This window comes from Emydura macquarii, unplaced genomic scaffold (assembly GCF_026122565.2).
Source record: "Emydura macquarii macquarii isolate MOO-44397 ecotype Brisbane River unplaced genomic scaffold, CSIRO-AGI_Emac_v2 contig_2897, whole genome shotgun sequence".
Taxonomy (NCBI): domain Eukaryota; kingdom Metazoa; phylum Chordata; order Testudines; family Chelidae; genus Emydura; species Emydura macquarii.
This window is the reverse complement of record NW_027133034.1, coordinates 12341672-12359009: the sequence shown is the minus strand read 5'-3', so window position 1 is coordinate 12359009 and position 17338 is coordinate 12341672. Positions and strand designations below refer to the sequence as shown.

Sequence of the window (17338 nt, the reverse complement as noted above, 5' to 3'; positions counted from 1 at the left end):
CTGCCCTCAACACCACTCTGCCGAATCCCGTGTCCTCTCTCGCCTGTTGAACGATGGCGTAGTGGGATGTGAAGATATGCACCAACGACCAGGTGGCAGCTTTGCAGATGTCCTGCAGGGGCACTCTCTCCAGCAAGGCTGTAGATGAGGCTTGAGCTCTGGTTGAGTGCGCTGTGATGGTTCCCGGAAGCAGCACCTTCGCCTGCTCGTAGCAGAACTTGATGCATGATGTAATCCACAAGGAGATGCGCTGGATGGAGACAGGTGAGCCTTTCATCTGGTTGGCCACTGCGATGAAGAGCTGCGTCGATTTCCGGAACTGCTTTGTATACTCGATGTAGAATGCCGTCTCCTCTCCTCCTCCAAAACATGAGGTTTGGGGAAAAAAACACGGGGAGAAAAATATTTTGGTTATAATGAAACTGGGAAACCACCATGGGTAGGAAGGCCGGATGCGGCCTCAGCTGGACCTTGTCCTTATAAAATACTGTATAAAGGGGCTCTGAAATCAAGGCCCTAATCTCAGAGACCCTCCTGGCTGAGGTAATGGCCACCGGGAAGGCTACCTTCCATGAAAGCAGAAGCAGAGGGCATGAAGCCATGGGTTTGAAGGGGGGCACCCGTGAGTCTTGAGAGGACCAGGTTGAGATCCCAGGGAATCACTGGGTCATGGACCTGCGGATAAAGCCTCTCCACCCCTTTGAGGAACCTGACCGACATGGGATGGGAGAACAGCGATCTCCCCTCTAGCGGCTGATGGAAGGCCAAAATGGCCGCCAGGTGAACCTTCAATGAGGCCAGTGCCAGACCCTGGAGCTTTAGATGGAGCAGGTACTCCAGGATTGCCGGTATAGGCGAGGGACTAGACGGAATACCCCGGTACTCCGCCCAACAGGTAAACCGCCTACACTTAGCCCGATACACGACCTGTGTGAAAGGTTTTTTGCTGCCGAGCAGGACTTGCTGGACCTGCACCGAGCAGGCTCTCTCTCCCTCCGTCAGCCACAGAGCCTCCAGGCCAGGAGGTGCAGGGAGTCCAGGTCCAGGTGCAACATGGCGACCGTGGTCCTGGGATAGAAGGTTGTGCCACCTCGGAAGCTCCAGGGGTGGGGCGATCGAAAGGTCCAGCAGCATGCTGAACCAGTGCTGTCTCGGCCAGACCGGAGCGATGAGCATAACGTTTGCCCTGTCCCTCTATTTTCAGCAGGACCCTGGGAAGGAGCGGAATGGGCAGGAATGCATTTATGAGGGCTCCCATCCAGTCCATAAGGGACGCATCGGAAATCGACCCAGTCTCGCGACCCCAGAGCGAGCAGAACCTCGAACACTTCGTGTTCCAGGCTGACGCAAATAATTCCAGTTGGGGAACGCCCCACTTCTGGAATTTCACAGCCACCACCTCTGGGTGCAACGACCAGTCGTGGCGGGGTAGAAACGACCTGCTGAGGCAATCCGCCTCATCGTTCCTCACTCCTGGGAGGTGAGAGGCAGTCAAGTGGAAATCATGCCTAACAGAAAAGTCCCACAGATGGATAGCTTCCCTGCCGAGAGGCGCGCTCCCCGGTCTGTTTATGTAAAACATGGCTGCGGTGTTGTCCGCCAGCATCTGCACCACTCTGCCTGTCAGGAATTGGAGGAACACCTTGCACGCTAGATGAATGGCCCTCAGCTCCTTCACGTTGATGTGCAGGAGCCTCTCCTCCCCTGACCAGAGCCCCTGAGTGCCTAGGTTGGTGCTGATGTGGGCTCTCCATCCTACGTCCAACACATCAGAAATTAGAGTGACCGACGGGATCAGTTCCTTGAACGGAACGCACTTCATCACTGCCCTGGGAGTCCATCACCAGTTTAGGGAGGCTAAGACGGTGGAGGAACTGTGACCATCCAGTCCAATGGGTGTCTGCTTGGCACATATACTGAGGCCAACCATGCCTGAAGTGCTCTGAGCCTCAGGCGAGCTAGTCTCACTATGTGTGTGCAGGCCACCATGTGGCCTAACAGCTGTAGGCAGTGCCTGGCTGTTGTCGTGGGGCATCGGTGCAGCTGGAAGATGATAGAGACCATCGCCTCGAAACGTGGCTGAGGGAGGAAGGCTCTGGCCTGGGAGGTGTCCAGGATGGCCCCAATGAATTCTGTGTGTTGCACTGGGGTTAGTGTGGACTTCTGCTCGTTTATGAGGAGTCCCAGCCTGCTGCACGTGGAGCAAGTGAGAGTCACGCTCTCCTGCACTTGAGACCTGGACCTGCCCCTGATCAGCCAATCATCTAGGTAAGGAAAAATTTGCACACCCTTTCATCTCAGACGTCGGTCCTGGGGCCGGTTTTGTTCAACATCTTCATTAATGATCTGGAAGATGGGGTAGATTGCACCCTCAGCAAGTTTGCGGATGACACTAAGCTGGGGGGAGCGGTAGATACCCTGGAAGGTAGGGATAGGATATAGAAGGACCTAAACAAACTGGAGGATTGGGCCAAAAGAAATCTAATGAGGTTCAACAAAGAAAAGTGCAGAGTTCTCCACTTAGGAAGGAAGAATCCCATGCACAGCTATAGACTGGGGACCGACGAGCTGGGCAGCAGTTCTGCAGAAAAGGACCTGGGGGTAACAGTGGATAAAAAGCTGGATATGAGTCAGCAGTGTGCCCTGGTTGTCAAGAAGGCTAATAGCATATTGGGCTGCATTAGGAGGGGCATTGCCAGCAGGTCACGGGTAGTGATTATTCCCCTCTATTCGGCGTTGGTGAGGCCGCATATAGAATATTGTGTCCAGTTTTGGGCCCCCCACTACAAAAAGGATGTGGACAAGTTGGAGAGAGTACAGCAGAGGGCAACAAAAATGATTAGGGGGCTGGAGCACAGGACTTATGAGGAGAGGCTGAGGAAACTGGGCTTGTTTAGTCTGCAAAAGAGAAGAATGAGGGGGGATTTGATAGCAGCCTTTAACTACCTGAAAGGGGTTCCAGGGAGGATGGGGCTAGGCTGTTCTCGGTGGTGACAGATGACAGAATAAGGAGCAATGGTCTCAAGTTGCAGGGCGGGAGGTCTAGGTTGGACATTAGGAAAAAGTTTTTCACTAGGAGGGTGGTGAAGCACTGTAATGGGTTACCTAGGGAGGTAGTGGAATCTCCATCTTTAGAGGTTTTTAAGCTGAGGCTTGACAAAGCCCTGGCTGGGATGATATAGCTAAGGTTAGTCCTGCTTTGAGCAGGGGGTTGGACTAGATGACCTCTGAGGTCCCTTCCAACTCTAATATTCTATGATTCTATCTCAGATGAGCAGCCACTACCGTCATGCACTTGGTGAACATCCTTGGAGCCAAAGATAGGCCAAAGGGTAGGGCTGTAAACCGGTAGTGGGCGCCAGCCACCGTGAAATGGAGAAAACGCCTGTGGCTGGGGAGGATGGACACATGAAGTATGTGTCCTTGAGGTCGAGGGTGGGATACCAGTCTCCTGGATCCAGGGAAGGGATTATGGAAGCTAGGGAGACCATGTGAAACCTGAGTCATTTGACATATTTGTTTAGACGACGCAGGTCTAATATGGGTCTCAGACCCCCCTTTGCCTTGGGGATGAGGAAGTACCTTGAATAGAACCCCTTCTCCCTTCTGCCTTGAAGGACCATTTCCACCGCTCCTTGAGGAGGGTGTCCACCTCTTGCAAGAGGAGTTGCTCGTGAGAGGGGTCCCTGAAGAGGGATGGAGGAGGAGGGTTGTTGGGGGCGGAGGGGGGGCAAATGTAAACTGTAGGGCATAGCCCCCTGAGACTATCCCAAGGACCCAATGGTCTGAAGTGATCTTTGCCCATTCGGGATAGAAGGGTCTTAACCTGTTTAGGAAGGGGCGGGGCGGATCCAGGAGAGCAGCTGGGGCGCCACCCTCAGGCGCACCATCAAAATTGTCTCCTCTGGTTGACCGACCTCCTGGGGGGCCCCTGCTGGGATGATTTCTCCTTCTAAACCTCCTATTCCTATCCTTATTCCTATAGGGTTGAAAAGGCCTGGGCGGAGGCCTTGGCTGCTGCTGTGCCTGAGGCCGTGACTGACGCATGGAAAACTGGGGCGTGTACCGGCCCAGGAAGCAAAGCGTGGCCTTGGAGTCCTTCAGACTGTGCAACTTCGCATCGGTCTGGTCGGAGAATAGGTCCGACCCATCAAAGGGGAGGTCCTGAATAGACTGCTGTACTTCCTGGGATAGGCCCAAGGATTGCAGCCACGAGCACCTTCTCATACAGATGGTGGAGGCTATGGCCCTGCCCGCTGAGTCAACAGCGTCACAGGACGTCTGGAGCGCTGCCCTAGCTACCATGGCTCCTTCCTCCACAAGGGTGCTAAAGTCTGCAGCCTGGTCCTGGGGCAGGGCCTCAGCAAACCGTCTGAGGGAGTCCCACAGGTTGAAATTATATCTACTCAGGAAGGCCTGATGGTTGGCAATCCTGAACTGCAGGCTTGCCGTGGAATAAACCTCTCTCTCAAACAAGTTCAGCTTCTTAATGTCTTTGATCTTGGGAGTGGACCCTGGCTGACCTTGCCTGTCTTGCTGGTTAGCTGCATCTACCACCAGAGTTCCCAGGGCGGGGTGAGTGAACAAATACTCCAACCCTTCGACCGGGACATAATATTTTTTCTCGGCCACCTTTGATGTAGGGGTGACCAAGGAAGGGGTTTGCCACAGGGCCTTTACAATCTTAAGGACCCTTTCATGGACTGGGAGGGCCACTCTCGCTGGGGCAGCCGCTGCCAGCACGTTAAAGAGGCTATGTTTGACCTCTTCTAACTTCTTCACTCTAGCCCCAAGTTGGAGGCCACCCTCTTGAGCAGCTCCTGGTGCACCCTGAAATCCTCCAGTGGCGCCGAGTGGTCCCGGGAGACTGCTTTGTACAGTGAGGAGGAAGAGGACTGCCAAGGCGTGTCCTGCGGTGTGCCCCCTCCTGGCAAAGGGTTGCATTCGTTGAGGGTCCCTCCATGGGGTCTGACTCCTCGTCCGAGGAGTAGTGTCTATGGGCCTTCTCCTGTGCCGGAGGCACTGACTGCACCCCCAATGACATAATGGATTAGGGCCCCGGCCCCATCTGGATACTCTATGGCAGTGGTTCTTAACCTTTCCAAATTACTGTACCCCTGAAGCCTGAGTCCCACCCCCACGGGGCTGAGGCATGTAACTTAGTTTCATGGCACCCCTGTGGCTCCAGGCAATTGCCTTTCTTGCCACCCCCAATACCAGCTCTGCACTTGCGACCCCTCTAAAACCCCAGGTTAAGAAACACTGCTCTATGGGGACGAATAAGGCCATTGTTGTGGCCATTGACCCTGGGTCCAACCTGGGGCTGATTGTGCCACAGGCTGTGATGTTTTTTGTGGGAGCATTGGCTCTCCAGACAACTATCGCCCCGGGAGATCCCGAGTCACTGGACCAGCGGTGCCGTGTACATCCTCGGTCCCGGGCGCCCTTCCGAGCTGGGGACCGCCCTCTCGACGCCTCTGATCTGGAGGACGAGGACTGCCTCCGTCGCCGTGAACGGTACCAACGAATGGAGGTGCGCTCTGAAGAGCTAGAGGTACCGGAGCGTCATCTCAGTACTGATGATTTCCGCTGCCGCTTGCCTTCAGTCAGTGCCGCTCTGAACCCCTCGATGCCGAGACAGACTCCAGTGACCGGATCCATGTCATGGACTGCACAGTGCCGGGTCCTCCAATGGCGACCGGGATCTGCGCCGCCTCTGTGCAGGCGAACTCCTCGGTGCTGGGTCCTCCGATGGCGACCGGGTTCTGCACCGTCTAGGTACGGGCAAACTCCTTGGTGCCGGGGATCTGGAGTGACAGCTGTCCGAGCGCTGCCTGGCGGACCTTGACCGCTTCCTGGCATGCACTGCCTACGGTGCCGGGGATCGATGTCGGTGCCGAGAGGGAGACTCCACATCCTGTACCAGAGCAGGTCGGCTTGATACCGCCGACCTGGAGCGACAGCTGGGGTAGCGGCTCTGCTCTACCCTTGGAGAACATCCGGTGGGAGATTTTCCTCCCTGTACAGGGGATCTCCAACACCATTCATGACACCGGCCCCTTCTCCTTTGGCGGGAGGGGTGGGGAGTGTGGAGGGGAGGAGGTGGCGTAGACAAAGCCAACAAGACTCTTGCCGCCTGAAAAGCCTCCGGTGTCGACGGCGTCGGCAGGGGCACTCTCCCACTCCCAGGAATTGGGGGAGGCTCCTTGACCGAAGATGCAGGCACAGGAGAAGACTCGACAGGCCAGGTCCGGTGCATCTCTGTACTCGACCCTGCTCGTACTGACAGTGCAGGGGAGTGTCCGTGCGCCGCACACTGCTTCTTCCTCTGCGGTGCCAAGTCGAGGCTGGTGCCAGCGGTGCACTCTGTACCGAGGTCACGCTCGGTGCTGAGGTGGAGCGGGTCGGCTCAGACGCCAGGCGGAGCGCTGCCTCCACCAATAGGGCTTTCAACTGGATTTCTCAGTCCTTTTGAGTCCTCAGTTTAAAAGCCCTGCAGATCTTACACTTCTCTTTTCTGTGTGCTTCCCCCAAGCACTTAACGCAGTGGTCATGGGGGTCACTGACCGGGAAGGCCTTCCTGCAGGAAGCACATGACTTGAATCCCGGAGACTGGGGCATAGCCCGGCCACTCAGAGTCCCCGCAAGGACTTACCTTATCTCTAACTACTCTAAACAACACTTAACAACTACTTAACTAACTAAAACTAACTTAGAATAACAAACAAGTCCAAACAAGGGGAACAGTACTTGCTGGGAGCAAGGCTAGTTCCAGCAACCGTCACGGGTGGAAGAAGGAAGTGAGGGAGCGTAGGGCCAGCAGTGCCTCATATGCTGCGGCATGTGCGCAGAGCTCCAGGGGGCGCTGGAGCCAGCCCTAAGGGATCTGCTAAGGGGAAAAAAGTTCCAGGTTACCATGCACGGAGGCATGCACACACCTATAGTGGAATGGACATAGCAAGCACTCAAAGAACTAGATTATAATTGGATAAAATACTGTGTGGTGATAAAGCAGGAGACCCTAGATCTATATATAGTTGTGAAAACAAAAACACAACGTCCAGTGTTTGGGTAATTAATTTACAGAATCCTAAAAGTGAACCAGATCCTAAATTCCAGAGGGGTAGCTGTGTTAGTCTATATACAGCAAAAACAACAAGAGTCTTGTAGCACCTTAAAGACTAACAAATTTCTGTGAGCATAAGCTTTCTTGGGCATTCGTCAGATGCATAGAAAGCATGAAAGCTTAGATCCTAAATTGGATATTGATATGTCCACATGAGTCTTTACTCATTTTAAGAATATTCAAAAGAGATATACTTGTTCATCCACTCAATAATTCATACTGAAATGCTATCTGGTCTGATGGAGGGGAGCTTGGATGACAGATCTTACCAAATAGAACAAAAACACCTATGCTATTAAAAATAGGTATTGATTTTCAATACCTTATTAATTATATTATATTACATTATATTATATTTAAAAGATAGAATCTTTAGACTGAATTTTAAGACTTAAAAGTTGGAGTTTTAAACAAAATCTTTTTTCAAAATAAATTATCTCAGAACATTGTGAACCTCTCAGGCCAGCCCTATGTTTGTTTTGAGTATAATATTTAAAACAACTTGATTTAAATGAACTTATAAGTACTAAAGACCATGGAAACCCCAAATCATGGTAATAATGGACGAACTGCAAAGAATTCATCTAATATTTATGTACTGCTGAATTCCGAGCTTACCTGGCTGCAATAACAAATATGGCAATTTACATCTTGTAAACAAGAAGTAATTTTTTTTTAATAAGGAACCTCCTATTCTCACCAATATCTGCACTTCCATTCATGCAGCTGTTACCAACTTAGACAGTGGAGGAACACAGAAACTTTAACACCTTATATTTACAGAAATCATAAGGAAAAGTCAAAGGATTCAAACTCCTTTGCAGGTTAAGTAGCTGCTGATGGCCAAGTTCTAACAGGAACATTAATTAAAAAAAAATGTGCAACTTTTCCAGACAATGAGGTAATTTGGAAGGAAAGCTAAATATTTTAAGCTAAAAATATCCTGCAATAAATCTAAAACATGTTATGAATTCAATAGAAACAACTTCATATTAGCAAGTATTGACATGTCTTGCATCATTTGTGAGGCACAAAAAAAAGCTGGGTACATTCTATCTAGGAAGTTATATCTGCCAAGACTTACTGTTCTTATCCAATGCTCTTTTTTTTTTTTTTTTATTTCTTAAACTACAGTAGGGATTCTGAAGTAGGAAACGCTGATAAAATAGTTCTCTTGATGTACTGGTGCGAAGTATCATCAAGGATTTTTCTGGCTCATCTAGTAATCTATCTTGCTGATACCTAAGAAAGATTCATAAGCGTAATTGATGCCATACTCCTTTTCTTCCTTCCCTCCCTCTATTGTTAGACAATAGATGACTCATGCTTGAGTGGTGGGAATAGCAAAAATGGTTTAAGAGGTAGCACACACACAAAGTACAGACAATATACATGTATTTTCTAAGGTTTATATTTAGCCTGGTTGAACATTTAATATTTTCCACAGACAACAGTGTCTGTTTTCCACACACTGTTCAAACAATGTGCATCAACCCTAAACTAAAGAGACCATCTTTAAGAGTGACAAATAGTACAGTGCCCATACCCACCATTCAATCTTCGGCCTATCTGCTGAATCAGCAGTGCCAACAAAAGTGCCAATCATTGGAGTGTTTTTGGGATGTGAATACTTGTCTCCTTTGGCACTGGAGGGAGACCATTAGTCCATTTCATGTAGATAGTATAGTAGATAGTAACTTTCTGTCAGTACCACTCTGGACTGAATCTGAAGCAAAAGGCTAGAGATGAAAAGCTCCATTATTCTACTTCCAATCCCCTAAGCCATTCAGTCTCCTAAGTATTATTCAGAAAACCAAAGCATCAGACATCTTGAATATTTTTATTCAGTAATACAGTTATATTTTAGTCAATTTCTGGATACTGTAATGCTTTAAATTCTGATATCCACATTTCCCAATGTACTTCAAAGCCTGTGGCACTCAACCATTTTTTTCTCCTGAAACATTTCTCCCCATTCCCCATATAAACTAGTTTGCCTTGGGGATTTCCTCAGGCTCTCCGTGCCATTAAACTTGCCTCATGTTATTTTTCTAGAATTAAGCCCAGAAAAGTAGAGGGTTAAATCTTACATTAGCATGCTTAATATCGCTGCTGCAGTGTGATTCTAGCAAAGTACAGAACTATCAAGAGTTTCATCCCTCAGAATATATACTAAAACTAAGGTCCCTCTGCCCAGTCTTTGATAAATATTCATGTTGAAGTTGGGAGTCCTGGGGCAATTTTAAAAGAAGGGTAGTACTTAACTCTTGGGTCTCACCCAAATTTATCTCAAAAACAACATAAAAAAATCACACAGAATAGGTTCTAATGTCCTAGATTGCGAGGGAGTCATATATAACCATATGGCCACTGCGTTACCTATATCCAACTCATTGGTAAGTCAGTCACTTTGGATACCTTTAGAAAGTTCAAATCTACACCATTTAAAACAGAAAACAATCTTCAAGAACATGATTATACCAGACTAGACCTTGAGTCTCAAACATACTGCTGTTTGGTTCTTTTAAACTAGAGACTTTCTATAAAATGCAGCAAGTTTGTAAGAAGAGGTCATCTTTTCTCCTAGCTGAGCTCTAAATGCGACCAACACTTCCGTTTTCCCCTCCCATCCCCACATGCTGGGCCTTTCTTCAATAAAATATTGAGAGTTTCCAGCATTTAGCTGCAGCATCTCACACAAGTCTGTCTGCAACCAGCTACTATTTTCCCTAAGCTTATTTCAAGCCATTCTCAGCTTTGGTAGAATATTTGGCTGCAGAATTCTATATTTTCAGATTGCTATCCAAAGATGTTGGCACCTTTCTAAATGGAAGGTTAAACACTGGAACTAACAAGTCTTCTTCCAGTACCAGCTATCCAGATTCCAGCATTTACAGAATGATGCTGTAAACCTTCTTCCATAGAAAAAGCAGCTTGATTACAAGTACATCCTCAAACAATTTCACTGGCTCCTCGCTTATTTCAGGATCCAATCTGATATTGACATACTTGTTTTTCAAATGCACCCATGGACTTGCTTCAGCTGATTTCACAGATTCTCTCTCAGCTCATTGCTTAGCTATCAATAGTCCATTCCTTTCCATCCCTGCATGCTCTTTGACCATTGTTACTGTAAGAACTTTCTCCTCTGCAGTTTTTGCCATCCTTCTCTGCACTATTATAAGTTAATGTTGCTAATTAGTATTAATATTTGAGGATGGATAGTGTGGGGTAGGGCAAAAGAGAGAACGAGTCTTTTTTGAAACCAGGAGTTTGCGTGGGGAGAGAGATGTGGGAGGGTGGGGAAGAGCAGTAGAGAAAATACCCTGTTCTGGAAAACGTGAATCTGTGTTTAAAAAAAAAAAAAAAAAATCAAAGCTGTTTAGTCCTTGTACAATCCTTCAGCTGAAAGAGATGAGATCTGGATAATAACAGTAGACATTCTCCAGTGCAAGCTATAAAATCTTATTTTATACAGCTTAATAAATTAAGCTGCAGTACTGTCCAGTGCACATACCATGAATCCTGCTATGATGACATCAGCACAGCTATATAATGCATGACATGAAGATTCAACAAGTTGAAATGATTTGTGGGGTAGTTCCATTTTATTAATCAATTATTATACTAAATATCAAGTGTGAGCTCAGCCTCAGGACTGATGGCTGTAAATTCCCATTAAAGTTTTAAACAAATCTAATATTCAATTCTTGTTAAAAGTCCAATACTATGGTTTTCAATAAGTCATTTATTGTATCCATCCTGATTGGCAGTGAAATAACAGACTACTTTTCTGGGTATATTTTCAAATTAGCAGGAAAACAGAAATCTTTCAAAGCCTAACCCTTGAAGGAGATGACTCCACCTTCCCTCCCTCCCACACATTGGCACTTGCTGTTAAGCCACATTATAGATTCATCACTTGCCGAAATTCCATTTGTAAAATAAACACTGTTCAGATTTAAATCAAGAAAAACTTCCAGTATATAATAAAAAACCTGAATGAATTTTCCCTAAAGTATATTTACACGGCCAAGTCATAAACTACGCCTGACAAGACAGCAAATCACAACACCATGCACATTCTTGAAAGGTTTTAAATATTCACTTTTCTAAAACAGATAATACTGCATCTTCCAAAAATCAGAACTTCAATCTCTTGTCAATACTAGTTTGTTCCATGTTGAACTTTTTAAAAGTGTTCATGGTAGAGTTATAGTCCTAGCTATGGCATTGTAAAGTAAAATCTTTAAACATTTCATCTCTATTCTGGAATAAGTGAAATACAGGCTTTTTCAGGGTTAAAAGGACAGGTAAAACAATTATTTCAATATAATTTTTGCTGGTAAAGACCATCTTCTCACGTATCAACAAGTTACTACCCTCTCTCTGTTGATTTAAAAGCAAAGACAAACTGTGTGTATGTTTTAATCAAGCAACCTGTATAAAACCTACTAGCTAAGGATTTCAAATCACAAATTCTAGATGCACTAGGAGTGTTTTCATAGTTAAAGATGAGATAAGCTTTTGCACTTCAGAGAGTCAACTTTTTTGTTATGTATGAAGAATATACTGCATCCTCCCTGAAACACTTAATCTGAGTTAAATGTCAAAGAAATCTAAATATGTAGAAGTATGGAAATACTGCATATAAGCATCCAAACAATCTTAACTTTCCCCAGTAGTGACAACAATATGAAAAAAAAAATTAAATACATTTTAAAAGTCAGTTTCTCCTAATCGGAGACACTAGGCACAAAATATGTATCAAACATAATTGCACATATATTGCTTTCCCACACTTTAACAATGTTTAGATTTCTTTGAACTTTAACCTTAACTCTTAATTTCATAGGTTTAGAGTATGTTCACTGAATCAATCCCTCTGTGAGGAAGGTAGGAAGGTATTAATCTACTTTTTTCATATTAAGGAAAATAATACATTTGTGCACTGCAGACACACTTGAGGGGCCAGACCAGCAATCCTTAGTCAGAACTCTGAGCAATTTAAATGGGAGTTTTACCTGACTAATAACTGCCCCACTAGACACACAAAAAACAAGATTCAAATTGCATGTACTGCAGTCCCTAAACCAAAGCAAAATGGGCCAAAATCTTTTCTGCTGTAAATCTATTGACTTTACTTAAATTACACCAGGAACTATTTTAGCTTAATGAATCCAGTTGGACAGCCTCACATTACCTCACTTGGAAAATTATCAAAATTGTCAATTTTAACAATATTAACTGAAAACACGAAAAGAACATATGTGCCGTTTTAAGTAGTTCACTTCCATATTTTAATTCAGCAAATATGGCAAAAACGTTGTGCTGTATAAGCCACAGTAAAATGACAAAATTGCCAATTACTTCTGCTCTTGTCACAGAAAGTCATCAATATCCCAGCCCCACCTTTTGCCCACCCTTTGTATAATTAATGTTTACCTGACAAAAAGGAAAAATAACTTCTTAAAGTAAAGTTCTTTGTAATCTGTGACTCTCTACTTCTTCCTCACCCTCCCACATCACGAATCTCACCTCCGGATGCCTTTTGGTGTCTCTCCAATCAAGAAGGTAGTTGGACCTACTCTGTGTACCTTTTTTTCCTTCTGGATTACAGGATGTGTAATACAAAGGTGAGGCTGCTTACTGTTTTCACTTATTTGCTGTCGCCGCTTAATATTCTTTTTCGCTGATATAGTTTCTTCTGGGTTTTTCTTCTCTCTCTAATAAAAAGAGAAACAGAAAACATTATTTGTCCATATTTCATAGAAGAGGGTTTTTTTGTTTTTGTTTTTTTTTTTGGGGGGGGGGGGTTGGGTTTTGTTTTTTTTTGCAATATGTAATAATTGTTCTGATCACTCCAATTTCACAATTAGCCATGGTCTAGCAGTTAACATGCTAGCCTGGGACTCAGGAGACCCAATGTCAATTCCCTGATGCACCACAAATTTCTTGTGCGACTCTGGGCAAACCACTCAGTCTCGCTGTGTCTCAGTTCCCCATCAGTAAAACTGGGATAAATAGCATTTCTCTACCTCACAAGGATGTTCTGAGGATAAATACATTGGATCTTTCACTTACTGCTAGACCACCACCTAGCACACTGGAGCCCAAGTCTCAGCTGGAACCAGCATCATAATACAAAGAACCTATTCACACATTAAAATTATTGTATTAACTCAAATATATCCTCAGTTCTTCCTTGCTTCATTTAGCAAGATTACATGGGCCATCTAAATTTCCACTTAGCTCCTGCTTATTAATGTTTTTGTAACAGATATATACTTGTCCTGTGCAGAATTTTCAGTTACTTAAGACCCAAGGGGAAGAATATTTTAAAAACACAAAGCCGTTTATACAAGGCAAGTAATATGTTTAATGTTATTTTACACCTAGTTTTAGATAAACATTTCTTTCAAATTTTGAAAATTATCTACTGCATTAATTCAAATAAAGACCATTCAATTCTACAGTATTTTGTCAAATTTTGAGGGTAACATCTGTTAACTAAAAATAGTCTCACTGCTAGCCAGGTAACTCAAAAATCAAGGAATACAAGTTACAATTGAATGTTTACCCATAATTGTGCCCCCTCCCCCTTTTGCCTCTGCATGTTGATTCTTTTAATTATATGGTCAGATACTACTTCTGTTAATACAACTTCTTTCACAACCTTAGATACACATATATACCTAAGCTAACATGTAATGATGAATTTAAAGAATGATCATAATGCATAACTGCTATGTGATAGAGATAAAATTGCATGTTCAACTTCTATATTCTACCACTGATCATGTTAAAATAATGTTGGAACACAAAGTTTGGTGAACCCGGTGTAGATTAGATCAAATCCTTGTAATTGTACAAAAAGACACCCCATGTTTTAGGTTAAATCTACTACTGTACTGAAGAATCATACACTGACACAATCAATTTCCCAGACAGGTCCTATCACCTTGTTTACATGTCTAAGCTATTTCTTCATAAATTCCCTGAACTTACATTTTAGAATATTCCCCCTTCCAAAATACAGTGTGCGTGTGTGTGGTGGTGGTGGGAATCTTTGGCGACTGCATTTTGAGAATTAAATTATGCATTGGAGAGCACAATGGGAAAAAAAGCAGATACAGTAATAGGACAACAACATTAGAATGAAATATTTATTAGTGAAATGTGGAGAGAACAGCCTACCAGTGATGATCTGGAACCCATTAACAATATTATAAAGATGAAAAATCAGACCTGTCATTTGCAGCTCTGTTTGATTTTGCATCTACAATATTTTCCCCAATCAATTTTCATTTGATCCATGCCCATTTCTTAACTTCAGTGGGACTGTTTGGAATGTTCTTAGACCCTAGACTCTCATATCTACTCTAGGTATATCACCTTGGCAAATACAGACTCAACTTGCATGGAACGATAAAGATCAACAAATTAAGAGACCCAAAGGTTTAAACCTTTAATTTGGCAAGATAAGTACACAACTCCAATCATCAATGCTGCAGTGAACTCCTACATAGACTACCAAAGCTGAAGGCAAGGCTCTAAGTCAAAAAAAACAAGGTCTTCAGTTATCAACAGAAATTTTATAATGATACTACTCAGCAAACTGAGACAAGTTATAAATAACATCTTCTAACATATTAACAAATATTTTAAAAATATCTTACTCTGTCTATATTTTTTAATATTTACAGGTTGTACAATTCTTGCTTGAATATATATGGTTGCAGAATTTTAATCTGAAAATTGTAATACATTTTAAGAGGAAACGTAAAGGTTGGCTTCAGAATAATTTATTTTGAGGGGTCAGGTATTTAAATGCAAAATATCTAAAGTAGAAAGACTGCTCTTAGAAAATGTCTAGTATTCATCTCTCTTCGTCAGGGAACCAGGAGTTATATAAAAATTATATAATTTAATTCATGCAAACAAACATACCTGGTGTACAATACTAGTCTAGTCATGTCAATGTCTTCCTTAAAAGTATTTAAAAGACCCTAAATTTTCATCCATTTATCTTTTTCATTAAAGAACATAGAGTAGATGAGGCAGCAATGCTTTGGTTTACACATCTGTTCAAACACAAAAAGATTTTTTTAATCTCTCTCTTTGGGAAAAAGCCAAATCTTGTAAACACACTGAAAGCCATAAACTTGCTGGTCTCTGCAAAGAACCAGAATTACTGTAAAAACATACTGCTTACTGTAAATAAACTCTCACAAATGGCATCTGTAATTCTAAAAGGACAAAAACTTTTAAGTGTGTTTACAAAAGTTTGTGAAACTCTCATCCTGCCCAAATTAACTGGTCACGGTTTCTGCATGGAGGTAGAAAAAGTTACTGTAAACACCATTTCCCAAGAGCTAATGCTAGTGGAAGCCTAAAGCAACTATGAATTACCCTTGAATGTCTTAATTCAGCCTTCTGGACAAAAGCCAACTAGTGAAACGGACCCACCACCCACTTATGTTTATGAATAACTACTAGCATTTGAATTTGCAAAAACGTTCATAATTTTATCAAATTCAAATCGAAGTCTACATCCAAACAGCCAAGCACTTTTCAAAAGTGACAAACATCAACTTTTAGGCAACAACAGAGGATTAATGTAGCTTTTCTTAAGAAACCTTCAAGTTCTCTAAGGGCCTGATCAAAGACCATTGACTTCAATTAAGTTTGGATCAGGCCCTAATGTAGCAGTATGTTTTGCACACAGGTAAGTGAAAATATTCCATGAAGCATTTGACACAATTTGAAAAATTCTTTTGCTGTTTGTTTACTTTCAAATATCAATTTTTCATACTATATTTACTATTAAAATAACTGAAAAGTTCTTGGAGACATTTTGTCTGGTTCCTTCTCGTTTTGTTTTCGCTCTGAAATGGATTTCTACGTATTACTCTCATCAAGTTTACTCTCATTTCCTCCTTTTCACTCTCACATTGCTGATCTTTCCAGTCCCCTCTCTTCATGGCTGTTTGGCTTCTTCTCTAACCCTCTACTTCAAGCCTATTTTATGCCAGCAACCTTCTCTCAACAGTTGCTCTTTTCTTGTTCTTCAAGGCTTTTCTCTCCACCTCCAAACCCACGTCATTTGTTATAAACCCTCCTACACCAAATTTCATGCTGACATTACACCACTGGCTTCTTTCATTTGCATTATCCCATATATTGTATAGATCTGAATTAGGTGCCGTTCTGAAAAGTCTGATTGAACTGCATGGGACTTGACAAGGTCATATCCCTTTATAGGATTGGACCTTAAGATTGCAAACTCTTTGATAAAGAGACTCTCGTGTTTGTAAAATGCCACATTCACTTACAAGTACTCCACAGAAAAATATGTAGGAGAAAGAAGGGGAATATTCTGACTGTGGAATAAGATTTATGTCTAAAAACCTATTTTAAAAAAAGTTAGTAAGAGGACCAAAACATGCTACCAATGCTAAACAGAGTAAAGGAGGCAGAGTCAAAAAGACACACTTTAAAAACTGGAAGTCAAATCCTAGTGAGGAAAATAGAAAGAAGCAAAACTCTGGCCTCTGAACCAGATGATTGGAGGATAGCTAATGTAACACTCATTTTTAAAAAAGACTCCAGAGGCAAGCCTTGCAATTTCAGGCTGGTAAGCCTAACTTCAGTACCAGGGAAATTGGTTGAAACTATAGTAAAGAATAGAATTTTCAGATACCTAGATGAACACAACATTAGGGAAGAGTCAACATGGCTTTTGTGAAGGGAAATCATACCTCATCAAATCTATTAGAATTCTTTGAATGGGTTAAGAAACGTGTGGACAAGGGTGATACAGTGGATATGGCATACTTGGACTTTCAGAAAGCCTTTGTAAGGTCCCTCACCAAAGGCTTTTATAAGCAAACTAAGCAGTCATGAGATAAAGAAGTCATTTGATAAGGGGGAAGGTCCTCTCATTTCAGTAACTGGTTAAAAGATAGGAAACAAAAGGTAGAAATAAATGGAACAAATGATCAGTTTTCACATTGGAAAGAGGTAAATAGTATTGTTCCCCAGGATCTGTACTGGGAACAATGTTGTTCAACATATTCATAAATGATCTGGAAAAGTGGATGAGGTGGCAAAGTTTGCAGATGATACAAAATCATTCAAGACAGTTAAGTCCAAAGCTGTCTGAAGAGAGTTACAAAAGGATCTCACAAAAATGAGCCAAAAATGGCAGAT

General features: G+C 43.4%; 1 protein-coding gene across 2 annotated transcripts in view; it reads right to left on the bottom strand.

The window, feature by feature from the left end:
* ERCC6L2 (ERCC excision repair 6 like 2) overlaps nucleotides 1–17338 on the bottom strand; it is a 103085-nt gene that overhangs the window by 7552 nt on the left and 78195 nt on the right. For both annotated transcript variants that reach the window (XM_067568599.1, XM_067568600.1), the window contains one exon: nucleotides 12665–12852. In XM_067568599.1, coding sequence (XP_067424700.1) covers nucleotides 12665–12852 — 188 coding nt within the window. The remainder of the gene's footprint in view (nucleotides 1–12664; nucleotides 12853–17338) is intronic.